We start from the raw sequence: 27,984 nt of genomic DNA on the forward strand, positions 1-27,984 counted from the left end.
TTTCCCTTAGAATTAGGGTCAACGAAATATGGTGAAAATCTTTGATGGCGACACCAGTCTCTAGAACCACTTCTTATCTAAGTAACACAAATATTTTTTGTATTTTATTTCTTCTGTCTTTACTATTCGATTTTTAATACATAGAAACCCTGGCTGATCGCACTGAGGAAATCCGTCGGATCTGCTTGGCTCCCAAAAATCTCAGAAAATGTTCTCAGGAGCCTTCACATTTGTTACCAAGAGTTATGATGAGCCAGACACGGGGTAACTCGACACTCTGTGGATCTCCGTTTCCAGATCCTTTCAGTCTGAATGACGGACACTGCTTGGAAGAATACAGTACGCGTCGCCGCGACCGAATGACCGAAGCCCTGCAGCCAACCAACGGAAAATGCCGAACACTTTTAACGGCTGAATCCGCCAGCGAGAAGCTCGAGTGAAGATTTTCCACGCTCGTAGGTATGAATCGTAAGTATGATTTGCTCGCCCCGGTCTTGGACTCGCTTAAAAGCACCGAGAGATTGGAGAAACTGGAAGCTTGGAAATGGCTGATTGTTTGGGGGGTGGTTGTGTGTCCACGACAACGCGTTCTCGGCGCCAGGTGACGTGACTCTGCACTGCCAACAAAATTCAACAAGCAATGATGGTGAGTTGTATTGTAATGTGGAGAGATGGAACCGGCGGGGAGATCCAAGAACAGCGATCGACCCGCCACTGCCATTCTTTTCGGTCTATACACCTTCAGCAACGGGGTCACTCATCTCAGGATGGGCCATGCTATTGATACAAGCAGTCTACCTCAATTACCTCATCTTTATCCAAGGAAAGAGATCTCATCACTCGTTCACCCAAAGTCTGGCCAGCGGCCAACCTTATCATGACGGCCTGGCCGCAAACGTCAAGAGTTGGTCGCAGGGATTCGCCACACTCTAACGTTCGTCGGGCAGGCCCAATATCTTGGAAACGTCAAGGGTGAATGCGCCCGGTGCGTCAATACCATTGGCCCGGTTCGCATTTAACTTTCGAAAGTGGTGTGGTTACTTCGAGACTACAGAGGGCGGGATGATGCTTTTAAATCACCTTATCGTCGCTGACCGTTCATTACCAGAGACCAGTTGGGCATAATTCTCGAACTGGTCTGATTGTCTTTTTCTTGCCAGAATGTCTGACCGAGCCGATTCATCGCGTCCGACCGACCCCAATGGGCTCGTGTTAGAAGCGTGGGGGCAAGGACTGATGGTCGGCTCGCTGGTCGTCATGGCGGCGGTGACGGTGGCCAACATGAAGAAAAACGTCCTCCTTCATAAGCTGATTTTCGTAGAGGTATAACCCCTTGCTATAAAGCATTGCTCCAGACACTGATGTGATCTTGTCTAGTTACTCCTGGCGATGCCCCATGGCACCTTCATTTTTGCGCACTCTCCGGTCTACGAGTGGTATCTCTCCTTTACGGTCATTGGGTTGATAGTTTCATGGAGTCTGCACAATGTAATTGCGTGGATGAAGAACAAGCCATTTCTATCTCGCCGGGTGTCCCTCTTCTACATCTCGACTGTCATCCTCGTGCAACCCTACTGGGTGGTGGAAATCTACGCTAACTTTGCGTACTTCCAGAACGGCAACCCTATCTACCAAACCACTAGGCCCATGGAACCACTTTTTCGGTAGAGTATTTCGGCTTCTGTGAAGTTTTGCTTGTCTAACAGCCCTATAGGGACCCCTGGTGGATTTTCACCACGATATCTTTTGTCTGGACTATCAAATACGTGTACTCATTTGGTATTGTGGAGCTAGTGATTGTCGCCCCACGGTTCGGGATCCTATTAGTGTCTATGTGTCTCTCGATTATTTTTATGATCGTTGAAACTTGTAGTGTGCTACATGCATTTAATACGGCCGACCTGCCAACCGGCATACAGCCGTTCTGGAAACTGTCGTTCATCTTCAAGTGCCTCTGCGACACGGTTATTCTGGATGACTTCAAGACCGCGCTGGATCAGATCCGGTCCCACCGATTCCACAGATCCATTCCGACGGACGAAGACTCGCTGTGTCGACACAGAAGCCCCCGTCAGGTGGGTGTAGAGGCCGGGTTTGAACTAGGCCCGAGGCCCAATGTGCCCACCAAGCAGGAGGAACCATTGCCCAGTGTGGTGTTACGAGAAGATGCTGGGACCCGTTAATAAATATGTGAGGTTCAAAAGCCTGGGCGCTATAAAGGTTATGTGATATGTACTTACTCTCGCAGCATTAGGTGGTAGCATAGCAAGATCCACCGTGAATAGGAGCTGAAGCAAGACATTGAAAGAGTCTATTGATAGGACTATCCACTAAATCGTCATGTCCTGAACACCGAATTTCCTTCTGGTTGCACAAGGTCCGGAGATCGTCCATGGATAGAAACCTCCCATCAGCCACTCGAGAAGTTGTGGATGACTAGACTGTGCTGATCATGCTCCACCTCAGGATACCATACCTTCGGCATGCTCATGGGTGCAGGTGGGACGGGAAGCAAGTACAGGGAAACATGGCAGGCCAGAACTCTGTCATAACTCCAAAGCGGTCTCTGCTTCTCGGTCGAAGCCATTCGGCAAGGTCAGAAAAACACAGTAGACTGGCAGTGGCCGATGGCATTGTATCCCAGCAAACTGGGAAGGGCTAGAAAATTGAAGGTTTCGGCTATTGCTACTGCCTTTGCTCTGCATGGTTATCTAGTCAGGTAAATAGCTAGTTTTAGATAGCCTATAAACAGAGAGAAATCATGTTGCTAGACACTTGGAAAGTGGGAGTAATTCACGATACAGTTGGCGCCAAGGTGGGTATTGCCGAAGAACAAAAGCCACGTTGTCGCGGCCCACCATCCGGAGCTCTTTGGCGTTTCGTCGACTGTCTTCTTCAATCACCCGTGTCTATGCAGAGCGTCGCTAATCGTGGACTTAGATATGGAGACGTCGAATTTATCTAAGAAGATAAGTTACATCTCAGAAAGGTATAAATTGGGCCTCTTAAGCAGACTACGGCATAAGGCCTCTAACGTGATTGGTGCGGTGCTTCGTGGACGTCTAGCTTGATGGGGGAGCTTTGATGGTACCGAATAGTCGCAGATTAGACCGGATTCTGAGGATTGCGCGCTTGCTGCAACCAGCAGCTTTAGCCATTGCGGTATAGAACGTATTAGGCTTTTATGAGCAATGAACCATTGAGACGCTGAGACAGAATAAAATGGCAAAAGCGTAGCATATATATCGAAATAATAAAATTGTCAATTTCGAGAGTAATTGATAACTTCTAATATCAGGTTCAATTTTCCCATTTTCCGTTTAACACAGATAACTTTTAACACAAATACTTTTTCAGATACCAAGCGAACCACCAAGGAAATATATCGGGATCAAGGAGCAAATTCTGTCGGGAGCTTCTCGACTTTGTCTCCTAGACCGCAGAAAAGTGACCTCTCATCCCACACGGCTCTCAAATTCTTCATAACGGAGATCATTTCTGAACTGTATCCTTCTCCTAAATCTGAGCCAATCTGCATGTTGTTAGGAAGGGTTATTGGCCGCAACCCACTGCTTGCATCATCTTCACGTATGATGCACATCATGTCCGTACTGTACTTATCTGCCAACGCCTTGGTCTCTTCCTTCGAGTACCATTTTATCGTCTGGCTGAAGAAGGGTCTATTTCGACCGAGAAAAGGTTTCCTTTTGTTTGTATCGCAGGTTCCATTCTTGATCGTGACTTCTGGGCTGTACATAGTGAAGAGTGCAATCGTGTGGGCCCGGGCGTCCTGTACCTCCTCGCCAAATTGTTGCCACCTATAAAAGGCTTTCACGAGGCTTGTGGGCGATAAGTTCATTGTTCTAGCACTGTGCTGCTCTTTGAAGTCACCGTGGGCATTGAGGGCCTTGGTTCCCTCGAAAAAGTCGCCAAGAGGGGTGAGACATGTTTGGTCCGAGATCGCTGATCTTAGCTCGTGCAATTTAGCTTCTCGCGAGAATAATTCCGCATCATGCGCAGAACCACAGTATGTCAACGTAAGCAATATTAAGGGCATTTCTGGCGTAGGTGCTGTTGGGGGAGCCCGCACCAGCATGAGCAAAGGCTGCATCTGTGGAGTTGGAGTCAAACTCAGGAATAATTTGACAACATCCTCAATTGCTGGACCTGGAAATACCAGTCTGCGGGTCCAAATTTTGTTACCCTCTTCAAGCTTTAGCGGGGTTATAGGAAAGGCACGCATAGTCATGTTTGTGACGACGCCTAACCCATTTCCGCCGCCACATATGGTGTTGAATAGAGCCCCATCTTCGCCTTTGGATGAAGAATCAAGATTTAGCACCTTGCCGGAGGCGATGATAACCTCTACAGATTCAACATGATCAATAGGAAGACCATGCATGCCGGAAAATAGACTGAAGCCACCACCTAGCACCATGCCGACCATGCCGACTGCCCCGGAGTTTGCGATCACTGCGTTGAGTTGAATTAATCACTAGTCATAGCATTTTCCGTTGTGAAGTAGGGCTCTGGGATATTTTCTGATATGCAAGGGGGGTGCACCAACCAGTATAATAGCCTTCTTTAACACAAGCATCAAGTACCTCTTCATTAGTGGCTCCTCCCCCGAAAGTCACTAGACTATTGGTCGTATCCACGGCGACGTGGTTGAACATTCGCATATTCAAATACAATGTTCTGCTATGGATAGGTACCGCGACTCCATGCCCACCTCCGCCAGGTACGACTTGGAGACCGTGAGTAGTAGCATATTGAATGGCTGCTATAACGTCCTCTCTTGTAGTTGGTGTCACAATGAGGGCGGGCCGAGATAGGCCCACGTCCGACCAGCGGGCCATCACCCTGTGAAGTTCTGTTCCAGGCCCTGGGACAATGACTCCACATGATTTGGGAAATTCCGATTCAACAGAATCTATTGTAGCAGAATCCATTATAGATAGGACTGGAGGGGGTGATCAGCATCGAACTCTCAAGTGGATTCGGCGGTCCAAGGCTTGGCATGCATGGATAAATGGAGAGAGAAAGAGAGAGACAACAGTGACGTGGCTTTAGAGTAAAGTAAGAGATGTAGAAAGTTCAATGAAGGAAACGAATGATCGTCTGGGTATATCTAATTATAAGACGATGTGATTATGGAACACTTGGATGGATCGATCTAGACCTCACCGTATTTCTTTGTCGGGTACGCGCGGGTTACCCGACCTGCTCAGAACCCATGAGCCCGTATATTATGGAATTACATTTGTAATACACCTGATAGCACATTTAATACTCTGTGATTTTGAATAGATTACCGTTATTTGGCGGCTTTGGGTCTGTGTCGAAACCCCACCCACGAGTTTGGCGAGGCAATAGTCGCTACCACCTGGTCTTAGAAATCCGGAGGCCCACCGCTTTCAAGAGCGTACTTACAGGCAGTTGCAAGGGTGCAATAGTCGAGCCTACTCTTTAGCGGCCCGAGGTCTTTCAGGTAGTTCTCTATAACGAAAGCTTTCATGTCGGCACTGGTGCTATCTTCCACCGGGCTGTCTCCCGCTAACGCCTGCGCTGGTTCTCGTTCTGGACTTATCCTGCGACGAATGCTGGCAGAGGTCCGCGATTGCAGAAAGTGCCTCATGACGATCCTGAGCAGAAGCCACGTTCATGATCGCAGTCGTAATTTTCGGTATGAGGATAAAGTGCGAGATATTATGGGACAGAAGATTTCAGAAACCTTAGTGACTCTTTACTTGATTATAACTTGACAACACTACAACCAGACCAATACTCCAGTATAGATATGTTCGGAGCATTATCTGGCATCGCTCCTCGATACCCTCAAAAGGAATTAGCGGGTATAAGGCCTGCTAGGCAACGGTACGGTTGAGAGACAGATCGTTGACGTTGGAAGCAGAGAAGCATTAGGCAAGTATAACCAGGAATTTTCTACCTTAGCGACGACGCGATAGTCGTGCGTAATACTACGCTGGAAAAATACGAGGATATAGCATCTAATTAGGCGCTATTAGTCTAATACTTAGTTTATATTATGACTTACGTTCCTAATAATTAGTACTGATAGAGACGTTTCCGTAACGAATCTATAGATACTAACTTTTCGAACAAGCCTTATCCGACTCCTTAGGAACTTAGCCTCCAAAACTTTTCGCTAAGGACTACATTATAACGCGTAAAAAGATTCCTTCCTAGAAATTGGCTTATCAACGCACTCGTGGCACAAAGTATTAAACACCCAGTATTGTATATACCCCTCAACTCCGGTCCCGATGGTAGGGCTCCTTAACCTCCACCGTAATATCCACCGTCCTTAGCACGGCTCCCTGCCTTTGGGATTTCTGCGTCAAATGCCGCGTACTCTCGGTCCCCTCGCTCGAACTAGACTGCCTACCACCCTCACCATTCTGATTCAAATCCTGACCCGACGAAACCTCAGTGACAACCCCGGTCTCACCTCCCCATCCATCAAACATTGACCGTCCATTCTTCTTCGAGCGTTCACGCGAATGCGACTGGCTTGCTCCCGAGGAGGATTGGTTGATATACCCGCTAGCCTTGGTCTGCGGGAGCTCGAGCCCGATCCCGTCGGGGATCTGCGTTGTTGTCAGGCCAGAGTGCAGGCCGGCGAAGATGTGGTAGAGGGTTGGGACGCAGGCGGTTACGACGGCTGTGAGCATCATCGTCTGGCCGATTGTTTCCCAAATGACAATATCCCCTATATAATTGTCAGATCAAAATTCAATGAGGCTTTGGCGGGAGTTGGAAGGGGAATGGGGTGTCACGGACAGGAGACGTCGGTTGAGTGAACGAATGAAGGCAGGAGGGCTAGGTGGGCGATTCCGAGGCCGACGATACTGTGATTGGTTAGTCAGTGCGTTATTGAATTCGAAGGAAGAGTTCCTGGAGTTAGTGCTAAGATACCTTAGGCGCAAAGAGAAGGAGCACAGAATCTTCACCCGCTTGTGCCAGGCCATCTGGACATTCCGCATCATAAGAAACGGCTGGACAACAATGATAATTTCTGTGAGGATGTTGAAGACCGCGATCAGGTAGAATAGGGCACCCTGTTATGGATTAGATGAGGTGTTTAGTCGATTTTGGCTCGGTTTCCTGGTGCATACTAACCTCTCCAGCACATCGCTCGGGGGAGTATAGCCACAGATCGGGCAATTCACACTGAAAAGCTATACTCAATATTGCGAGTATCGACCACCCGACAACTATACCAGCCGTAACAGCACAGCTGCGACAGAGGCTCTTACTCGGCGATAACTTCCAAACCAGCAGGATGGTCGACATTTTCGAAAGAGACAAGACAATGATGAGCAGAATATGAGCAGCGAAGGCGAACTTGCTCCAGGCCTGAATATCGCCTTCGCTAAGCCGGTCCTGGTGCTTTCCCAGTCCATGGTCAACAGCCTTCTGTAAGACGACGACTTGGACAATTGCAAGAATCAAAGCGACCCAGATGGGAGTATTGACTGCTGTCCGTCGCTGCTTGAAATAAACCACCGAACTGACCTTAGCGAGCACAAAGATTATGGCCACAATCAGAAGGGATACCGAGGTCAAGGTGATGATACTACCGCGATTATCGCTTGACAGGGCCTGGAAGGCGTTCTTTTGGTCGGCCATCGCATGACATCGACATCAAAGTTTTCAGAATCTGCGGAGATGGGCACCAGCACAGAATAAAAACCTGCTTTTTCACATCCCTGATACTAAAGTTGCCTGCTCTTTCTTCGAGTCCGGGCCCTACTCACAGGGGCCGCACGAGGTGGCTGTTGGTTTGGCGTGGCACCATCGCATCTCATCTGGCGTAAGGATGCGAATCCTGTCAGTACACTGTCTGTTCAATCTAATATACCAATAGTTTAGACTACTCAGGTGGGTCCGAGATTTTTCCATCAATAGCGTTGTCCATAAGTATGCACCAGAACCGAAATCGTGGGGCCACTAGCCACTAGAAAAGACCGCTCTTTTACTAGGCAATGTTAGCAGCCAACACCAAAGCGCGGAGTCCGCGCTGTTTAATTTTGCGGTACAGGGGCAGATGCAGCACTAAACAGCGCCCCTCTCGTTATTAGAATGCAACGACAAGGGTTTGCGCCGAAGCGAACAGGACCGTTTCAACGCGGCGCAACAACTTGCATATGGGGTGTCTACTACTTGTTTCGCATTCATTGCGCAATAAAGACCCCTGTCTAGTCTCTGTTTACGGAAATGAGGAGGCAAAGATGGCCCCAAGTACTTCTTGCCGCCTTCAGGCCGACTGGTCTAAATTGTGTCGACTTTTTTCTCCGGCTTTTCTGTCCTCGATTGTGTTTCAATATGCAGGAAGAGATGGAAATGAAGAGCGGGAGCGCTGTGCGATCAGTGCCAGCAGGGAGTGGGAATGGTGCCTATGAGAGCGTTACATTGCGCCAGAAACAACAACTGGAGGTAAACATCCAGCGTTCGATTGACCTGCGCAAACTCTAATCTTTCAACAGAGATATCTCAACTTCTTCTCATCGGTCGCTTTTTCCACTTGCCTACTTGCCACCTGGGAATCCGCCGGTGGTAGTTTGCTCTCGGGGCTCTACAACGGCGGCCCTGCAGCAATTGTTTATGGGATTATCTTAAGCACCGTGGGTAATCTGGCCATCGCATGCTCTTTAGCCGAGCTTGCCTCTCTGTACGTGCACAAATGTCTGCGATTTGACAGCGCTGACCCGAGACCGCCAGACACCCAACTGCGGGTGCTCAATATCACTGGAGCTATTTCCTCGCGCCTCGTGGTCGTCGATTCATCAGTTTCTTCCAGGGTGAGCGCATATCTTGACATTTTCCTTCGTTCATAGTCACATGCTGAACATATCAGGTTGGGTGACTGTCTTCTCCTGGTCAGCTCTCGTCTGCATCGCGCCATACTTCATCGGAACCCAAATCCAGGGCATGGTTGTGCTGGCGCACCCTGACTATGAGCTTGTGAGATGGCGTGGTACCCTGCTCATGTGGGCAGTTGCAATAATACCAATAATCATCAATATATTTGCGCGTCGCGTTCTGGGAGGCATCGAGGTTGCTGCGGGTATCATGCATGTTGTCTTCCTGCCCGTTACCATCGCAGTCTTCGTTATCCTCGCCCCTCGAAATCCCGACTCGTTTGTCTGGAACACTTTTGTCGGCGGCTTGAGTGGCTGGAAGGATTCCGGAGTTGTATTCTCCATCGGTCTTCTTGGTGTCATTACTCCCCTGGCTGGTACGTCCCCCCTGTATCAGAGTATTGAACAATCTAATACATACCAACAGGTGTCGACGGCGTAATTCACATGGCTGAAGAAGTCAAAAACGCCAGCGTCGTCGTCCCCCGCTCCATGATCTACGGCACCCTTATCAACGGAACCCTCGCATTCTGCTACCTGATCGCCATCCTCTATTGTATGGGAGACTACACCGAAGCAGTCACCAGCCCAACAGGCTACCCCATCATTACAATCGCCTACCAAGCAACCGGATCCAAGGCAGCCACCTTCGTCCTCATGGCAATGGGCATGCTGCCCGGCTGGATCGCCCTCTTCAACGGCCTTGCCTCCGTCACGCGTCTCACCTGGGCTTTCGCTCGAGACAACGGACTCCCCTTCTCCGACTTCTTTGCTCTCGTCGACCCAACCTACAAGATCCCCCTCCGTGCTTTATTCCTAGTTGCATCATGCATCTTCGCGCTCTCGTTCATCCAGATCGGGTCTACGGCTGCATTCAACGCTATTCTCTCGCTCAGCACGCTCGGTCTCTACATTTCCTATCTTATTCCTCTCATCCTCCTTGTCTTGAAGCGTTTCACGTCGCCCCAGGATATCCCGCAGGGAACATTTAGTCTAGGGAAATTCGGCCTCCCCATGAATCTTCTTGCTATTCTCTTCGCCACTTATTTCGTTATCTTCCTTCCATTCCCGGCTACGGTGCCGGTCACTGCGGAAAATATGAACTATGCCGGGCCTGTGCTTGGGTTTGTTATATTATTTGCCTGTGGGGATTGGATTGTTCGCGGACGGCATAAGTGGGAAGGCCCAAAAATGAGGTCTTATGCTAGAAACGAGTGAAGTTTGGAAGGTTTGAATTGAACATGGAAGAGGGAGTGGAAGTAATTGAGCTGTTAATATTCGCTAATAGCTTTTTATAATCAGGGTGTGACTAGACTGTACATATACCTATTTTTACTTGAATACGACGTTGGTTATATACAACAGGGGTCATAAATGCGTATACAGTGCCACTGGTGAAGTATTAGATACTTTCTACACAAAAGCCTCGAACAGAGTGTACCGTTTCATACAATGTCTTTGCCCTACTTTGACCTCTCTTTCTTCACCTCTTTTTTGTCCATTTTCGAGTGCCTCGGGTTAAAGTTGTTTTACAGTAGTGAATTAATCATAGAGGTTTTTGGGGTTTGGTATTTCTGGGGTCCCGGACGTTATTTGGGCCCGCGTAGAGGTGAGAGGTGAGGAATTCCATCGTCGCTGAAAGTCTGCGAGAGGGAATCCAGTTCTGCCCGTCCATGAGTAATTCCAAGTAATCGTCTTGAGTTTCACCTTGGTCATTCCACAGCCGAGTCACTCGGTGCTCGCACGTTTTCCACACTGAATGGCAGAAAGCATTGTATGTTATGGCCTGGACTTCATTAGGCTCATCTGGTTGCAAAATGGACCGCGTATCGAGACCAGAGATCTCAGCTCACTCACTCACGTCTCAAGGGAGTTGCAGCGCTTGATAGACTTTCTAAGAGCGTGGTGGCAAAGACGGAGCCACAGCTACGTCCGATGCTTTGGGACTCACCCTAAGCCTTCGATAAGTTGAATCTCTCATTAGCTAAATCGCTTGCTGCCATTGTCTTGTAGTTGAAATCCGTGTTTATAACCCAGTCACCCGAGTAGCACGCGGTAGTTATAAGTGAGACGCGCACTCCGAGATTGAGTACGCCCTTGAGCCAAACCATAGAGGCCTTTACGCTAGTTACCATTGTCAAACAGTGACAAAAAGTCAGAAGAAGTAGAGGAGTGTTTATTTTCTTAGCCAACTCAGACGCCCTCGAGGCTTTCCCTAGGAATTGGTCGATCATATGGGCCGATCTCACCACAGTAACAGGCGTGAGCTCTCCTTTGTCGAGAAGCTCATGGCTAAGGCATTCCTTTCGATCTTCGTACGGGTTCCCGCTTAGGAATGTTCCATATTTGTTAACTAGCCGCTGCGGATCCGCGGCAGTTAAGTATGTCTTCTGAAGGCCGAGACCCTTAAGCAAAGAGTTGAAGGCATAAAACTCGGAGATGAACTAGCCTTCTTCGAGGGGGTCGGCACTGGAGAGATTAGAATGGGTAGCGGCAAGGATTATGGTGTTTTTGTGAATGACGGGCGGAGCCGACGAGAAGAAAATGCTTGGGAGACTCCCCTGTTGAGCGTAGCCACCCTTGACAAGAGACTGATGAGATGAATCCGAAGCCATAATTCTTGGACTGCCGATGATTTCGAAGAAGTGGAAGGGAGAACTGACTGTGCGGGTACGAGCTCTAACAAGCAAGTATATGTACCCACCTGTCACGCTAAGCCCTGCCGAACCTTAAGTTGGCATGACACCCTATACTCACCCAGGCGATACCACTAGACTGGCTATCCTAGGCAAAGCATACGTATCCCTTCACCACTAACTCTAGCACATACGACCACAGGGTGTGGAGAACAGGGCTTCCCGTCCGCTCAGCCGTACTTAAGCCACACGCCGGTAAGTTAGTAGTTAGGTGGGTGACCACTAGCGAATCCTTACTGTTGTATGTTTTTGTTGTTTCTTTTTTTAAAACTTATTATATTTCCTTCAGTTTCGATCAAAAGCTATCTTCGTAGAAGTTGTCGCGCATGTCAAAGTCCAATGGCGGAGGTTTATCTGGGATCTTCAACGAGACTCATTGAGTCAATACCGATACAAACTCCAATCTCATACTGATTCGATCAATCTTCTTTTGAGCACGCTGTTTTGGTTTGTTCCTCGCTACCACCTCCAGGTTAGGTTGTTCTTGATCTAATGAATCCTATAGGTCGGCTACCGATCGTCTTGAGGAAGATGGACAACGCCAAGAACAGATGATGGAGGGATTGTTACATCTGATGCAAAATCGATACCATCTCGCAAAACCTCATCGCTCATTGACACTTCCTGAAAGGTCGCCCTCCAATGCGTGTCAATGCCGTTCGTTTCATCCCATTCAAGTTTCGAATTGGAAAAGGAGGATGCATCAGGTGAATCATAATTTACCACAAAGTCAATTTAACGAAGCGTTGTCACGGTTTTCATAGCAACCGCCATCCAATTGGACCTTCGGGGTAACGGTATTTTGCGGATATCTAGTATACCTACGGCTACAGGGATTGCCAGCGGTTATTTAGAAATCAAGCCAATAAGTGGTTAACTAACTTTAATACCAAAAATGAAAGAGTCATCTTTGTTGGAAAGTCTTGTTGGAGGCGGCCACTTGAAGCTTCTTGGTAAGCTCATAAGGCATCAAAAAGCCTCGTATCAGGATTATTCCAAAAGGTTCCAGACAAATTCTCCAGCGTCTCAAAATCCGGCATCCACAACGGATCACTTTCATCCTGATCAATCCACGGCGCCAACTGCAACGCCATCCTAACCGCGTGTTCAGAATCATCCGGAGCGCCGACCTGCGGCGTAATCCCGGCATCAAGGGGCAAACCGTTCGGGTTGACCGGCGGGGACTTGTCACTACCAGACATGCTAGGGACAGTAGTATTCCAATTAATACCATGCTGGGCAGTCATTAACTCGGCCATCCCGGCATTGCGAGCTGTCTCATTACCCTGCAATTTCTCCATAGTGGCGTTAACAAGTAACTCGAATGCATCGCGGTATTTTTTAACCCATGCTGCGCGCTCGCCCATGACGAAGAGTACCGTTGAGCAGGCACGGATGTCGTTGCTCATGCGGACGGACCAGACTTGGTCTGTATGTGTCCACAGGGCGTATAGGAGTGTTATCCCTGCCATGAAAACGGTTTGCACGGCAAGGAAGGAGTGGCCATATTCTAGAGTCTGATGGAGGCGTTTGTGGGATTGACAGATGTTTCCTGCGGCGCGGAGGCAGATATGGTAGTATGGGTCGGTGATTGGGAGGAGAGGGAGGAAGGGCTGGATCAGTAGCCGTACGGCTCGGTTGTAGTGGAGCATTGGGTAATCTAGATCTGGACCGCTGAATCGGAGTAAGGCTGATTCTTTCCATTCTTCAAGTTCGAGATATAAGGGGTCCATTTTTGGTCGGAGGGAAGATAAAGGTCGGTCGGCACGGTAGATTTTGTGTTGGATGCGTGAATCGATGCGGCGGAGTTTAAAAAGGTAGATTGCAAATGTGAGGGAAGTAGTCTTATTTGGGTCTTGGGGGCTGCTAGTATTGCCGGATCTTCAACGTCATCATCCACGTCCAGTGGTAGGTCAAGATCAATGTGGCGATCGGAGATGCTGAATGGCCGACCGAGAGACATTGAAACCACTCTTTCAAGGTAATACACTGTCCAGAAAAGCCTTCGGCGCATCTGTGTGGTGAATGGGTCCATGTTGATCTCATTTGCCTTTCGGTGGAGACCGAGGTCGATGGAAGTACGCATAGCAAGTCCAATCATATACCACATACCGTGACTGGATGCGGTTCGCAGGTGGTAGACGACAAGTAGGATCATGGCTTCGATGTTATCAATAGATCTCGCTTCGCACATTGAGTGAACATGTTGTAGGGCGGTGTTATAATACCGCTGGTGGGTGTAAGCGTCAGATCGTTCAGTCTTACAAAGAGTACTCACGTCAGGTGCTGTGTATGCATATTTCTCACTTAACTGAAGCATCGTTGCCCCGATAGCATATATAAGATTGAGCTTGAAAATAGCGAATCGATCGGACCGAGTAAGGTCTTCGCGTTTGGTCTTAGCCAATCGCCATCGATCTTCGTGAATTTTCCAGACTTGTTTCTGATTGAGAAACGGGTATCTCGAATGAAGTCGGGTAAAATAAGTGTCCAGAATTCGTGCCCCCATTTCGTCTGTGGGTGGCTCAGCATTTGCTGGCAAGAGCTGATCCCGAATCCGAGGAGCGGATGGCTGCTCCGAGGGACCATGTACTCGGGCTGATGTGTTTTGAGAAGAGTTGCTGCCAGCATTTGGGTTCGTTTGATTCTGTTGCATTCTTGAGATAAACTGGTTCCACACACTCGTTTGGACCATCTCCCCCAAATTGTTAGCGAGGGAAAACCCCGAGCTGGCTCCTATGTATGCTGGAGCTTCAGAGGAGCTCAGAGCAAGTAGGCCCACAATTTCCCCAACGGGATTATTGTCAAGGCCTGAAGTAGCTGTTTGTGGCGTTGGATGACTCCCTTGCGGGGAGAGCAGCGAAGGTGCAGCAGTCATACTGGCAGCATTTGGATCTGGAATTGCTGGCTCTGATTGGTTAAGTCTGCGCTCCAGGAATGCCACACGTTCTTCCAGAACGCGAGTATAACTACGTTATTAATTAGCGATCTTCTGTCACTCTAGACACCGGAGACTTACTCATTCTGGCGGTCACTGTCCTCTCGCACGCTGGATTTGTCGCACGCGGCCCCCGCCTTCAGACAGTTGGAGCATGTCGGATATTCATTGTCGCACTGGTGTAACGTAAGACAATGTATTCCTTGCAAAGATACCGTCTGAGACTCACTCTCTGCTTCCGTGTCTTGCATCGAGTGCATGCGGTCCTACCGCGCTTCCGCGGGTTATGATCTCGCGATGCAGGACTGGCCTGCCGTGAAGACTCGGGGCTATGCCCAAGGGCATACATTTCGCATTTTCTGAACTAATGAGTTTTGAAGTTCAAGGCTCCTGGCAGGGGACGCCTATTATTGTGTGAGGTGAGGTTGCAGGTTGCATTAGTGAAGATGCGGTTAGATCGGAACGCCAAGACAACCCAAGGCTCTGAGGACACCAACGGCACGATGCGACTATGCTGCTTGCTACATTGCTTCCACTCTAGTTTTATACCTTTCTTACTGCCTATTCTTTGCTCAACCTCTAGCCATTCCAAACGCCGGGAATTTCCATTTCGCACTGCTATTCCAAGTACTTATCAAAAAGGTCCCAGTGTGACTCAATCGGATTTCATCGCAAGTCAAGCCAGATATCAAACAAAACGTATTGTTGCCATCCTAAGTCGAGACCTTTCTCCAAGGAGCTCTAAGTTTGATTCCTTGGGGCTTTTTCGGGTGTAAGAGTAGTGATGTCCCACGTGGCAACATCCCTAGGCTTCAACGTTAATCGTCTTCGAGAAATTAAAGGACACCGGCTCCTATTCTATTCTAAAAGGATACGGCATGTGGGAAGTACTACCTGAGATGTTGGGGGAAGTTGTACGGAAGATTGTACAAGCACCTCATGAACGGAGAGTGAAACAATATCTGAATGAAGCTACGCAAGGTCAGCCGCAACCATTGTCTCGACAATTAAGATATGAGAAAACCAGGCTGACTAGTCGTGTCTAAACACAGAAACTGTTTTGGAAGATCTTCAAGAAAGCTTGAAGTCAAGGTCGAGTTACATTAAAGATTTGGGTGCTACATTTGATGCGTGTTCCTACGGTTCTGGTCAAAAGTGTAAGTTGTGATCAGTAGCCCCATGAAGTTCAATAACGTTACTGACTGTAACTATAAATCTAGATTGGAATGATGAAAGTCTTCGAAAACACATAGAAAGTTCACATCCTGGCCTTATCCCCTCAAAGGCTTCGCTTAAGCTCTTATGGAGATGCTTCCATTTCTATGCATTTTATCCTTTTCCACGTCATACGACCAATGACGTGGAAGATTATGACGCATTTCAACGAGCCGTAACGCTACTAGTTGCTCGAGGTACCGATCTTCTGGGAATGGTGGACAACGAAGGCTTCCACTGGCGATGTGATGAGAGCTATATCCCCCAGGCTAATTTGCAACGGACTATGAGAAGCATTGGGTCTACAGAGAGAATCGATGAAAAGTATCGTGGCTTTGTGGCAAATCTCAATCCAGCCGTCGATGAAACAATGGACGTTCTGAAAATGATTGCGCCTTTTCGGATGCACTGCGGTCCCTGGGAAGATCACCTCGATCCTGTTGCGCGGAGGCTACTTGGGGAGTCTATAAGGAGCCGGTCGCGAGTTTCTTGGGAGGACCTATCAGAGGTACTAAGATTGGTACTGAGACTGAGGCTGCTTGGAACTAAAAGACCGCTTGGCCTCCAATTTGGCGATTTTGGAGACCCGAGTCCTGCGAATGAAATGGCGAAGAGAATTGTTAATGAACTCAGAGAAGGTTACACAGAGGACGATATACCTTCGAAACACTATGTTAGGCTTATCGATGTCTTGGTATGTATCAGATGTTCCGAACTTCCAGCATGGCTAACCTTTAATAGCCAGATTTTCACGTTCAATTTCACCAGCTCTGGGCAGTCCTACTTCAACCGCCCATGGAAGTGACTGGTAAAGCCCAGGAGAGAGAAGGGCGATGAGAACCGCTGAATCTTTGTACGAGTCATAAGTGTATCCAGATCTAGGTAAGTATCGATGTCAAGTCTGATTTGATTCAATTAATATAGTGATGCATATCTAATGTAAGGTGTTTTAGTATCGTACGCCAAGGGATGCAAAAAAGCAAATGCGGACATAATGGCTGCAAACAATGAAAAGCAAAATAAAGCAAGAATGCTACTTCCTATCTTGTGGTGTCTCTCTGGAGCTTCAATTCTTCTACTTCTTTTCATCTCCTTCAAGGTTTGGTTCCGCACGGGAAGGTGGCATCGATGATTCGGCAAATCTCGACAGAGAAGGACGCTTTTTAATCTGGTAGGATATCTGGTGATGGGTATTTTCTTCCAAGGGCTGCTCAGGAATCGCAGCCTCGGCATCTCTCTCCGCTTGGGCCTTCCTCTTCTCTTCCTCGATCTCTTCTGGTTCCTTGGGCCGTTCCAAGCCTCTGTCACGTATGAAGATACATGCCAGGAAGCATATACCAATAAGCGGGACCTGTAGAATAAAGACTGAATGAGATGCCTTGCTATAAGCCAGCAATATCTGAGCCCATTCAACAGCACTAAGATTCGATCTCGAAGGAAGCGAGTACGATGATTTCGCTAGGTATGCGAAATTTGCCGGTAGATTAGATCCAAGGGTCGCTTGAAGAAGGGCAGCCGATACTGCGAGACCGCAAGCACCTCCCATGCAACGGAAGAAGTTGCGGTTCGCTATCACGACTGCTCGTTGGGACTTTGTGCAATGGGCTTGCAAGGCGACAAGGGTGGGTTGAAAGGTAAAGCCGATCCCGCTACCCATGATTGCCACTATGACTGCAATTACAGCGGGATGGGTGTGGTTGCCAAATAACAGCATTAACCCCGAGCCCCTATCAAATTCTCAAGTCAGTATCCAGACGCCAAAGGGTTGAGATTTATTAACTTACAAGGTCCACAACCCAAATCCAATCCAGATAATTTCTCCATAGCGCTTCATGCGTGAGATGTATTGCCCTGATGTGATAGAGAAAATCGACTGGGCAGCAACCATAGGACTCGTCAAGGCAGCAGAGGCAATGGGTGACCAGCCACGGGCATTCTGGTAGTATAGCGGCAGATAGTAAAGGTTTGCTTGGTATACTGCACCAAACAGGAAGCTCTGCAGAAAAATTGCAGAGACGACTTTGTTCTTGAAGAAAACAACTAATCTCAAGTTAGCGATATGTTTATATGTTTTCTTAACGTTGAGCTTGGAAGGCAAACATACTTGGTAGCATCGGCAGTGTAGCCACTTTCCACTCAATGAACAAAAATGCGATAAAGGCACAACCTCCGATCACCAGCATACTGATAACCATCGGTGAATCCCATGGGAAATATGATCCACCTCCTGAGATGGGAATCAACAGAAAGATGATCCCAATAGAAGACGCAAGAATACCGAACCAATCAATACGGGAGATATTTTTGCGGAAGCTATCCTTATGTGCATTGTTTGGGATGAGGAAATATCCCACAATGGCAGAGCAAGCGGCCAATGGAGAGATCAACCAGAAAAAGCCACGCCATGTTGAACGCATGATGAATGCAGCGGCTAGGAATGGTCCGATGATATTTCCGACACCAAGAGACGCACCCAGAATTCCCTGATACTTGCCTCTCTTCTCTAATGTAACAATATCAGAGACTATAATCATTGTCAAAGAGGTGACACCACCGCCGGCCACACCAGCTAAGCCTCGGAAGACATAGAACATAGCCGGGTCCACTGACAGGCCACAGAGGAGGTCTGCGATACACAGTAACACCAGTGCGGAGATGTACACAATCTTTCGACCAAATATATCTGACAATCGACCATAGAGCACAGTGAACATGGTATTTGCAATCAGCGACGAAGTTCCCGCCCATGAGATAGTATTCTCGGCATTTAGTTCGCGTGAAATTGTTGGTAATGTCACACTAATACCGTTCTGATCCACCATGCAAATCAGTAATGAGATTGCCAGGCCTGTAAAGACAACCATAAGTTGCCCGAATGGTAAAATGTTGGTTTGATCGTGTAGAGCCTTTTCGGCTTCTCGTTGTCGATTCATAGCTGGAAGTATGGCAGTGCCAAGCTGGCCCACTATGGATTTCTTTAAGATGATCGAAAAGCTTGGCTAATAGCCGTGAATGTCAAATGTGGCACAGAAGAATCCCTTGCAAAAGAGTGAGAATTAAAGGTGCAATGCTTGATGCGGGCTCCTATGCAGTATATGCCGAATGTTGTTTGACGAAACGGCGTACCCCACGGCGGCAGTGTCATATAAGAGTCATTGGATTGATAATAAAAAATTTTCCCTGGAAGCAGGAATTAGTCCCCTTCGATCCATCGGCGACTGAGTGCTGGCTGTCGATTGGAGGTTGAGCGCCGCTGTGCGGGTGTTGCTTCGGATGCAGGTCCGACACGCTAAAAAGTCTTGTGGTCGGCTTCCATTTTGGCCCAAGGCTGCACCGGTGGACATGGATCGAGACATTATGTCGGCTCAATTCCGCGTCATCTTTTCTTTGCGGTTGGTGAATGGACTTGCGGTGGATCCGCCACTCGGACTACCGATCGGATCTCCGATAGCTGACTCACCACGGTCCGATATACCGGATTCGGCGATTATTGTGTTGATCGCCGGAGGATCCTCCGATATACTACAGAAGCATCAGTAATTGAGCCTAAAGGAAATGCAATGAACAGAAGAGGGACTGCGCAGCTATGCTAGCTTTTCATAGTTGTATGTGTTAAAATTTACGAAAATACTTACATACTCCGTACTGACTCAATCTTGGTTGGCAAACTGTGTAATTTGCTCCTTGGTCACTTGGGAATTAGGGCCGCTAGATTGTTCTGATTGAAAGTTACATGATTACAGTTAGTATTATGGCTTTCCATGACAATTGGATGTTTCGATACTAATTCGTGGCAAGACAAAATAATGAATTGATAGCCCTGGGTTTAACACATCTCAATCACGCGGCTCTGTCAGTCATAAAAGCGAAAGTCTACCTAAAGGGGGCAACCGTCCCTTAGTTCTGAATTTTATGCAATGCATGCGTATATCCTCATAAGTACATCATTCTCATTGGACTGTTCGGCCTGTATCTCCTGGATAATAAATACTAGTGTAAGCGCGCGAATGTGCTTTATATTGACCTAACTGCCTATCTCATTCACACGACACCGTCTCATCTTAGCCATGGAGTCGCCCAGTACAAAGAAACTGTATTAATAAAGCAATGTTTAACATCGGGTCAATTTCGGCTTTCTTCACAATTTAATTTCAGTGATCCGTACAACTTCATATAAGCTTCCAGGATTTCGGCCATCGGCATCTATGGGACTTGCTGATCCGGTTCGTTCAGATGTGAGACCACCAACACACTCGTAGGAGGCAAACTTTCTAAGAGGAAGGCATTTTAAAACTAAGAGACGTCTTCGGTCGCCATTTTCTTGTTTTTTTATAGTCAACTCACAATTTCATCGAATTCTTGTACGAATCGGAAGAGCCATAACTGCAATCGGAGGCTCTTCTGCGACAATTAGTGCACAGAGTTAAGTCGTCACACTATTGGGTCTTTTAGTTGTCTTTTAGTACCATGCCGAAAGTAATAAACGGCAGGGGAACGTCATTTCAAGCTGTCGTCGTTTACATTCCTTACGATGTCTGGATTTTAGATGAAATATGCGCATCATAAGCAGCTTGAAAGCGAATGCTAATTTTTTTATAAAACTTCTCTCTGAAACTTTCCCTAAAACTCGTTCGATCATGCACCTCGCTTTCAATGTGCATTTCTCTACCGAAATTGGAAAAGAATACGAAGGGAAACCGAGGATATCGTCTCCATTGAAAAAATCTGCCCCATATCCCGTATTTATCTCCTATCTAGATCTACCTCCTTCGGCAGAGTGGATCTAAATGTTGTCGATAGGGGCTCATTGACAGATCTGCATATCTCCACCGAAATGGGAAAAGGATACGAGGGGAAACCGAGATAAATCTGAATATAACTAGTTTGAACTATCTAATTTTAATCAATGGGAGTCCTGAGATATAAGAAAAATTATAAATACCTTTGCCTCGAAGTCTCCGTCTCCCACGTCTCAGCTTTCCTTTTCCACAAGTCGTATAACACCATGCGTCCAACTCTTCGTCTTTCCTTTTTAGCCGTCTTAGCCACATGCGCCTCAGCGTTTGCTAGACCATCTGTCTTTGTGCGTGATGCCAGCCTGACAGAAGCCCTCAATACTTTCGAATGCCGATGCGGAAATTTGGAGTTTCTCACATTGCCTCACGCCAATATCACTGCTCGAGAAAAGGCCAGGCAATGCTCTAGCTACAGTACGCACATTCTTATTTTGACATTATACTCACCCATCTGATACTGGCAGAGTTGATTGACGCCCGTGGAACCGCTGAGCCGCAGGGTGTCTCTACAATGTTCTACCCCATGATCGAGAACATCCTTGCCAACATCAGTGGCGGTGTGAGCCTGCCTGTTGAGTATCCAGCGGGTGCTGCCCAGAACACGACTATTGGCGAGAATTTCGTACTAGATGTTATCAGTGAAGGCCTTCATCATTGCCCTGGTCAGAAGTATGCTCTCTTTGGCTACTCCCAGGGCGCTACCTTGATGCTCAGACTCCTCAACCAACTTGATAGTCGTGCTTTAAGCATGGTCAAATCAGTAATCCTCGTCGGTAACCCGTACCGCACTCCTGGGAAGTTGTCTAGTGTCAACAAGAGAGGTCAAAGAGATCATAGTGACTCTGTTGGCATGTTTACATCTTCTGCTCTTGTTGCAGGCAAAACCGCTACTATTCCTCAACTCTCGCTTGATATCGACCATAGTGGCAAGGTATTGGATTATTGTCTTGCCGTGAGTATCCACTTTCTTATCTGTCTGAGTCATTTGACTAACTATGCTTCAAAAGGGTGACGGTGTATGCTCCTACAACTCCGCATGTTCTTGTCAAATTCCGGCTGGTCATCTCTCTTATGGACTAGTCGACACTGTGCAAACTACTGCCTTTGAGCATGTTGTTTCCCGAATCGACGAGGGTGGTTGTAATTAACGCTGAAAATATGCAAACCGCTCCCTGAAGCTCTCCAGCAGTTTCCTATTGTCGTGTTGCAAAGTCCACAGGCCATGCAAGCCCCCATTGTCCCACAACTGGCTCTCTTGCATTCCTTTTTCTTATATTACTCTTCTTTCTTTTCATAGATGATTCAAACAACTTTGCGTCTTCTTTTCTCTTTCTTGAACGAATTGAACAGTGATAAGGGCAGGCAGCAGTCAATCCTAAGGTAAACCAAGCATCAATCGCCAATTATTTAGTAGAGCTAGTAGAAATATCATTAGCAAGTGCGGCAACATGAACTTGTTGGATTGTCACGTTTGGCAGTAATGAATTCGTTCTTCCATTTGTAACTATATGCAACGGCAAGAAGAAGGCGATTGCCGGAAAGGTATGGGTTAACTGGAAGACAGCAGCTTCGTTCTTGCATGCTGAGTGGGTTAGTAAAGCATGTTTACAACCGCGATAACCACGGCTACGCCATAGGAGACTTACATTTTGACTTTTCGACTGAGCAAAGTGGCATCGCCTTTGGACATACTACAAAGATGCTGCTTCGCCAGCTTCAAAGGATCTTTTATGGAAGTCTAATTTGCCTATTTCCACAGTGGGGGCTATGAATAACAAAAGCACTTTCATTCAAAGGTCAAACCAAGTTGCATTTCTCAAGTCTGTGCGTGCAAACTCAATAATTTGCGTCTTCTAATTACAAAACCACGCCCATTGTAAGTCCTCTCGGCAATTTTCCAGCTTTGCATCGCATCAGTGTGAAGGTGTTCTGCCACACTCAACACATTAGACGTTGCTCCAGTAGTTTTCCATGTATTGCCGCACTGACATAGGAATAACAGTAGGGCAGAGTCTATTCACCACAGGCTGCAGAACTACCTCATCTTCCAGATCCCGGGTATAAGCTAATTTGAATTCAGCCCACATCAGGGCCATGAAGTCGTCCTGTGCGGTCTCTTTGAGCTTGATTTCAAGATCCCTAGGCTTGATTACATCGACCTGGAACTTCTTCCCCGTTACAGCTTCTGCATGTGCCAGCAGCTCCCCCATAGTGAGAGTATCTCCGACCATAGTCATGTCTTCCTCCCACTCTGGCAAGTCTAGAGACGCTGCCATAAATCGGCCCACATCTCTCAGAGATGTCATGCTGATCCGCGGCCATCGGCCGTCCTCGGTCTGAGGTAGCTCGGCAACTCCATTTCTCAGCCCAAGCAGAAACGCTCCGGAGCCATCGTTCAGATCTCCTTGCCGCTGAAGACCCTGGCACGCTTCGTCTTCGCCAGCGGCGTATCCTTTCCCAGCTGCCAACTGTCGAAGCATCGTTTCCTCGCTACTCGTTGGCGATGGAATTGGGTACATTCCGTGGCCGATGTAGTTCATAAAGGACCCGATGTTAAACTTGGCAGACTCTATTTTGTCCTTGTGCTTCACGCATGCATCCCACACACCCTCATTTGCCCACTTGAGAACGGAGATGTTCTCCGACCCTAATGGCCCAAAGCCCCATTGCGCTGGCGCGAAGCGTTTGCAGCCAGCTTTGACCGCGGCCTCCAGCAAGTTGATTTGTATTTTTGCCTGGGACCCATCCACAGCCGATGTAACAGAAACAACGGTGTGGACACCTTTCAAGGCGGCTGCGAGGGAATCGACGGAATGATAATTAATCGCATGAATCTGGGCACGCGTTCCATCTCTGTCGATGGCGCGGAGCCAGAGGGGAGCACTCAGGTTGCGTGAGAGAATCACTATGTTCCAAAAACTTTGCTCAGAAGAGATGACGGCAGTGATAATGGCGCGGCCAAGGCTGGCAGATGTTCCTCCAGCAATGGCTAGGGTAGGCATGTTTGACTTCTGTGTAGGAAGTAGTGTTTGGTAACGCCGAGGAGACCGAAAACAGATTGTATAAAAGGCGCAGAGACGTTACTTATAGGGTTATAAATTGGAAGGAGAGATGTGCGGTTCCCGGGTCTCTGTTCCATTTCCAGACGCGAGCCCGGTAGTCTTATCGTCCTTGAACTCTTGCCCATTTATCATTAGCCACCGGATTGCTTGACCATCGTGGCGCATGGAAACAAGTCCTCGGGCCCCGCGGGAGCCGCTCCCCAGACTATGGAGCTTGGAGCCAAGTCGGCGGAACCCGCGGGGGCCACTGCCCAGACATGAGTTTCACCTCATGTCCAAGTCCGTGTAAGGGGCGTGAATGGTAATCCACCCGCCGAACGCACTTGCGGGAGTGAAGAGAGAATCTGAGAAACTCATAACTAGGACATAGTACCCGTAGACAATGATCTAATGAAATGAATGAGTATAAAACAGACTAAGTTATATCCAGAAAATGGTATCCTTAGTCCTAGCCTCCATCTTTCCTGCCTTTTATCAGCTCATTTACAGCCGCAAAAGCCCACAATGGCATCTCTGCTCCCCACAATTCCCCGCTATTTCTTCACCTTCGTTGAACCCACGCTGCTTATCCTTGCGTTCGCAACAACCTCCATCTTCCCATCATACTACGTGTTTACCCAGTCAAAGCACGCACCGCGGCATCGTCTGCTGCCAACCGAACAAATTCTTACATTCCAACTTGGCAATCTTTTCCTCTTGCTTGCCGTTATTGAACTCTACGTCTTCTCTTCAACGACGGATACCAAGGCAGTCCACGCATTGATAACAGCCCTTTGGTGGGGCGACCTAGGACACTTAGGAGTTACGACTTGGTGTATGGGCGCTGCCGCACTGCGCAACCCACGATTTTGGAGCTTAGTGAACTGGGGAAATATTGCCATCCCTACGCTTTTGTTTACCATGAGATCACTCTATCTTGTCGGATTTTTTCGATAGGGACATATGTGCAAAGCGTGGGGAGCGGTCATACGCACTTGTTGGGCTCTGTTGTGTCGGAGCGAAGACATATTGTATAAATAGTTCTGACACTCTAGTTGACGATTACGGCTTTCATGTGCCTATTATGTTACCACCATGCCTGCGCTACCTCTAAATCCAGATTCGAACTTTCACTGGAACCATGATGTCTGCGCTCTTTCCGTCTTTGACATAAAAACATTATGCTCTCCTAGTTATAGGCGAAATTAGCCTTGTCACATCCTTGAAGCAATTACCATAGCGTAAATAACATGTTGGGAACTCACCAGACCCCAGATTACCTTCAAGTCGTCGATAGCCTTAGGTCTGTCCCTTTGATTGATGCCAAGATATTATCACACATAAATAGGACGCTTAAAATGGCGTCAAACTAAGCCGTTTTCGGCACCAATTCACCGTCACCTAGCGTTATGGTGTAATGTGACGGTATAAACTAGCTAAAATCCTGGAAAAGTCTAGTAGGCATTGAGGCATAACTGCATACTCAGAAGCGGGCATCGACTATCGTAACTTCAACGCCTCCTTATATTTGTAGAAAGACAATAAATCAGACATTAAGACAGTTGTTATCGTGCATGATTTTGCATAGCGAGGAATATGTCAGCCGGCCCTCCTGTCAACGCGGGCTACAATGTAGCAAGGAATTTTCATCAAACGCATCTCCCGTTCTCGGCCACGTCATTTCACCTTTGGCATCGTACTCTGTATGTGATATGTTAGGTGTGCGCCGGTCCAATGGGAACTCCTAGGCCACCAGTAGCCCAGGCATTCTGGATGGTCGGTGTGGTAGCGGCATTAACATCATACGCTGCATCTTCACCAACTGTGTTATTATTATTACCTACTCCGTTCTGGGGAGTGGGCACCGGGTGTCGCGCGACTTGACTGGGGTTTGGTACAGCATGGTGAGGCATATAGTTGGCACCGGTAACGTTGCCCTGATTTGGAAAGAAGCTTTGATTCAGTGACCCGCAGGTCGTGCAGGTAAACTCAATTTTGAAGTTTGTAAGAATCATTTGGGGGATTGCAGTGTGATCACTGCGCTGAGTGTAGGGCTGGTCTTTGGGTGGCTCAGCTACTGCTACTGGCAGGGAGGCAGTGGTCTGGTATCCAGCTCCTGGCTGTGATAGATCCATTGGGTGTGTATTTTGGCGCAGTAAAGGCGGATTGGCGATATGAGGATGCTGCACCGCGGGTGGAGGTGGCAGAGCTTGTTGGCCAGACGGTGGGGCAGGTAAGTTGCTGCTTGATGCTTCATTCGGTTGGATGTTTTCATCGTCAATCAGTGAAGGGAGATGATCTGGGAGCCACCGATTCTCAGACATCTCTCTGAAGGCTTGTGCCACTTCTCCTTGAGATTCTGAGGGAGATTGCTCTGGCGACTGCGGTTCTCCAGCACTCATATCAAGATCAAGCGACTGCTCGCCCTGGCTATTGGTGTGCCGTGGCTGAAGCTTGGTAAGTGCGCGCTGTGCCTGGCGCATCGAGATGTCATATCCATGGTAGCGTTTCACAGCATCCACGACATCTTGAGCCTTGATTTTCGATTTCATATCGAACAATTTAGGGATCTCACTCAGCAAGAACCGTACATGGGAAGCTTCAGAGCGAGCAGGTGTAGCCGAGGGAGACTCTGCACCCCGGGGACAGCTATGGCTATCCTGGAGACTGGTGATGTAGGTCGCGTTCTTGTTGGAACGACAAACGACCCGGAAGAAGCAATTGGCCGATGATCGACAACCGATCACCACGCTCTTCTTATTACTCCTAACTACACGGAGCTCCCAGTGTTGTCTGACTGATATGCTCCGTATCACTGTTTTGAATTCCTCCAGCGAGGAGAATCGCTGGCCCACATGGAGCCCCGAGTACATCTCCGTCATAGTGAGGCTAGAGCAAGTATAGAAGGCGCAAATAAGGCAACTGGTACCGCAGTCGCAGACTGAGCGACAAGCCCCATTAGGTCATGGAGCACTGGTTGTGGCTTCGGTCGAGCTTAACAAGGTGGAAGGTGAAATGCGGAGAACGGCGTGATCCCAAGCACGCACCCGATCAATCTGCGTATTCGCGGTTTGAGCATCAGCCAGCCGCTAAGGGCCCTAGACAAGACCGAATTATAAAACAAAGAACAATTGCCTGCGGAGTGAAAGTCGATCGTTGGGAAATCGCAACAATCAGATCAATAGAAGGCGGAGTCAAAAAGTGCCAGACCGCTCGCCTTCACTTTTCATCTCCCTGCACGATCGACACTTGAAGCCGCGTAGAACGACCGCGGTCTTTTTACCTTCTAGATTTTCGATTGTGAGCTTCTTGAGATTAAATACAATTAGATCTCCAAAATGGCTTCCTACGGCCTTCTGGGTCAGCCAGAAGAAGGTCCAGTCTCCTCCAGCTTGTCCTCTCAGCTCAAAGCTAACATTTCCGATCGCAGATGCCCTCCACAAGTCGCGCCTCTTGAATGTCGAAGAAAAACCATTCAAGCGCATCTCGAAGCGCCTCCTAAACCCCGAATCCCTCATTGTAACGCAAGCCTCGCTCCCTCTCACTCCTCCGCCCGAAGACGCCGACGCCGACCCGACCATCGAAACGGAAAAACAGAAAAAGCTCGATGAATGGCGCCACTTCCGCGAGGATGTCTCACTCGACTTTGCCGCCTTCGAGGGCAGCATTGCGCGCGTCCAGTTCCTCTTGACCAGCAACGAGCATGAACGCGAGCGCTACGCCACCGAGCGGGTCCAGATCTTGTCGACAATGCAATCTGTCCGGGAGAGCACCGCCGACCTCCGGAGTCAGCTTGAAGAGGCACAAAGACTCCTTTCTCTGCGGAAGACCTACGATGAGCTGGCGGATAAGATTACAAGTAACCGCCTGCTCAAGCCGCGCGAAGACCAGCAGTCGAACCTTCAGAAGTTGCGGGTGGAGATCTCAGACCTGGAAAAGGAGAGCAAGGATTACGCCAAGACGTGGGCTGAGCGACGCGAGCAGTTCGGTCGTATTGTCGAGGAGGGCATGCAGCTCCGCCGCCTGATCCGCGATGAGAAGGAGGAGGTCGAACGCCGGGAAGGTATGCAAGAGGGCGAGGATAACGACGAGGGCGATCTCACGTCTAAGGGCAAAACCAGCAATGCGAATACCCCCGGCCCGGACAGTGATGCCTTGACCCCATCGCAGAACAGCCAGGATGAAGGTGGTCGGCCATCTGCCCTGCAGATTGACAAGGCTGGTACTACAGGTGCTGCGTCGCCTCTACGACAGGTCATCAGTGCACAGGGTGATGGGGCCGACGATGCCGACATGATTGATGAAGGCGAGGTCTCTGCAGACTCTGAGGGCCAGCTATCGGAACTCGAGGAGGGAGAGGAACTCCCTGATGACATGTACAATGAGAAGATGGATACCACCTAGTGCATTTTG

At 48.4% G+C, this 27,984-nt stretch overlaps 14 protein-coding genes across 14 annotated transcripts; 6 read left to right on the top strand and 8 right to left on the bottom strand.

Annotated features, from left to right (window-relative positions):
• Positions 1-989: 989 nt before the first annotated feature.
• Positions 990-2,183, top strand: N7446_006582 (uncharacterized protein; the record flags this gene model as incomplete). Its single annotated transcript, XM_058515330.1, has 3 exons — positions 990-1,323; positions 1,378-1,664; positions 1,715-2,183. The coding sequence occupies exons 1-3, from the start codon at positions 1,162-1,164 to the stop codon at positions 2,181-2,183; spliced, it is 918 nt and encodes a 305-aa protein (XP_058372508.1). The 5' UTR covers positions 990-1,161.
• A 1,208-nt stretch (positions 2,184-3,391) lies between these two features.
• On the bottom strand, positions 3,392-4,953 carry N7446_006583 (uncharacterized protein; the record flags this gene model as incomplete). The annotated part of the gene is made up of 2 exons (XM_058515331.1): positions 4,568-4,953; positions 3,392-4,473 (listed from the first exon to the last, which is right to left on the bottom strand). The coding sequence occupies exons 1-2, from the start codon at positions 4,950-4,952 to the stop codon at positions 3,392-3,394; spliced, it is 1,467 nt and encodes a 488-aa protein (XP_058372509.1). The 5' UTR covers position 4,953.
• A 1,319-nt stretch (positions 4,954-6,272) lies between these two features.
• Positions 6,273-7,653, bottom strand: N7446_006584 (uncharacterized protein; the record flags this gene model as incomplete). Its single annotated transcript, XM_058515332.1, has 4 exons — positions 6,273-6,733; positions 6,805-6,872; positions 6,940-7,082; positions 7,144-7,653. The coding sequence occupies 4 exons, from the start codon at positions 7,651-7,653 to the stop codon at positions 6,273-6,275; spliced, it is 1,182 nt and encodes a 393-aa protein (XP_058372510.1).
• A 696-nt stretch (positions 7,654-8,349) lies between these two features.
• On the top strand, positions 8,350-10,103 carry N7446_006585 (putative GABA permease; the record flags this gene model as incomplete). The annotated part of the gene is made up of 5 exons (XM_058515333.1): positions 8,350-8,460; positions 8,511-8,695; positions 8,746-8,825; positions 8,882-9,262; positions 9,706-10,103. 5 exons carry the CDS (start codon positions 8,350-8,352, stop codon positions 10,101-10,103), a joined length of 1,155 nt encoding a protein of 384 aa, XP_058372511.1.
• Positions 10,104-10,476: 373 nt separating this feature from the next.
• Positions 10,477-11,816, bottom strand: N7446_006586 (uncharacterized protein; the record flags this gene model as incomplete). Its single annotated transcript, XM_079040918.1, is given in 6 exon segments — positions 10,477-10,691; positions 10,747-10,837; positions 10,919-11,329; positions 11,408-11,564; positions 11,614-11,669; positions 11,685-11,816. Coding segments are annotated over 6 exon segments (1,062 nt in total), but the record flags the coding sequence as incomplete, so codon positions are not given.
• Positions 11,817-12,540: 724 nt separating this feature from the next.
• Positions 12,541-13,233, bottom strand: N7446_006587 (fungal specific transcription factor domain-containing protein; the record flags this gene model as incomplete). Its single annotated transcript, XM_058515334.1, has 1 exon — positions 12,541-13,233. One exon carries the CDS (start codon positions 13,231-13,233, stop codon positions 12,541-12,543), a length of 693 nt encoding a protein of 230 aa, XP_058372512.1.
• An 8-nt stretch (positions 13,234-13,241) lies between these two features.
• N7446_006588 (putative C6 transcription factor) lies at positions 13,242-14,868 on the bottom strand (the record flags this gene model as incomplete). Its single annotated transcript, XM_058515335.1, has 4 exons — positions 13,242-13,811; positions 13,860-14,550; positions 14,601-14,695; positions 14,749-14,868. The coding sequence occupies 4 exons, from the start codon at positions 14,866-14,868 to the stop codon at positions 13,242-13,244; spliced, it is 1,476 nt and encodes a 491-aa protein (XP_058372513.1).
• A 1,080-nt stretch (positions 14,869-15,948) lies between these two features.
• On the top strand, positions 15,949-16,571 carry N7446_006589 (uncharacterized protein; the record flags this gene model as incomplete). The annotated part of the gene is made up of 2 exons (XM_058515336.1): positions 15,949-16,428; positions 16,503-16,571. 2 exons carry the CDS (start codon positions 15,949-15,951, stop codon positions 16,569-16,571), a joined length of 549 nt encoding a protein of 182 aa, XP_058372514.1.
• Positions 16,572-16,809: 238 nt separating this feature from the next.
• On the bottom strand, positions 16,810-18,667 carry N7446_006590 (putative MFS transporter; the record flags this gene model as incomplete). Its single annotated transcript, XM_058515337.1, has 3 exons — positions 16,810-17,461; positions 17,519-17,774; positions 17,839-18,667. The coding sequence occupies 3 exons, from the start codon at positions 18,665-18,667 to the stop codon at positions 16,810-16,812; spliced, it is 1,737 nt and encodes a 578-aa protein (XP_058372515.1).
• Positions 18,668-20,739: 2,072 nt separating this feature from the next.
• On the top strand, positions 20,740-21,678 carry N7446_006591 (cutinase-domain-containing protein; the record flags this gene model as incomplete). Its single annotated transcript, XM_058515338.1, has 3 exons — positions 20,740-20,944; positions 20,995-21,482; positions 21,538-21,678. The coding sequence occupies 3 exons, from the start codon at positions 20,740-20,742 to the stop codon at positions 21,676-21,678; spliced, it is 834 nt and encodes a 277-aa protein (XP_058372516.1).
• A 798-nt stretch (positions 21,679-22,476) lies between these two features.
• On the bottom strand, positions 22,477-23,532 carry N7446_006592 (uncharacterized protein; the record flags this gene model as incomplete). The annotated part of the gene is made up of 1 exon (XM_058515339.1): positions 22,477-23,532. The coding sequence occupies one exon, from the start codon at positions 23,530-23,532 to the stop codon at positions 22,477-22,479; it is 1,056 nt and encodes a 351-aa protein (XP_058372517.1).
• Positions 23,533-24,096: 564 nt separating this feature from the next.
• Positions 24,097-24,528, top strand: N7446_006593 (uncharacterized protein; the record flags this gene model as incomplete). Its single annotated transcript, XM_058515340.1, has 1 exon — positions 24,097-24,528. The coding sequence occupies one exon, from the start codon at positions 24,097-24,099 to the stop codon at positions 24,526-24,528; it is 432 nt and encodes a 143-aa protein (XP_058372518.1).
• Positions 24,529-25,286: 758 nt separating this feature from the next.
• On the bottom strand, positions 25,287-26,453 carry N7446_006594 (uncharacterized protein; the record flags this gene model as incomplete). The annotated part of the gene is made up of 1 exon (XM_058515341.1): positions 25,287-26,453. One exon carries the CDS (start codon positions 26,451-26,453, stop codon positions 25,287-25,289), a length of 1,167 nt encoding a protein of 388 aa, XP_058372519.1.
• A 456-nt stretch (positions 26,454-26,909) lies between these two features.
• Positions 26,910-27,975, top strand: N7446_006595 (uncharacterized protein; the record flags this gene model as incomplete). The annotated part of the gene is made up of 2 exons (XM_058515342.1): positions 26,910-26,946; positions 27,002-27,975. The coding sequence occupies 2 exons, from the start codon at positions 26,910-26,912 to the stop codon at positions 27,973-27,975; spliced, it is 1,011 nt and encodes a 336-aa protein (XP_058372520.1).
• Positions 27,976-27,984: the final 9 nt, after the last annotated feature.

The sequence above is a fragment of the Penicillium canescens genome (assembly GCF_028828765.1).
Source record: "Penicillium canescens strain IBT 15451 chromosome Unknown utg000004l_segment0_segment0, whole genome shotgun sequence".
NCBI lineage: Eukaryota > Fungi > Ascomycota > Eurotiomycetes > Eurotiales > Aspergillaceae > Penicillium > Penicillium canescens.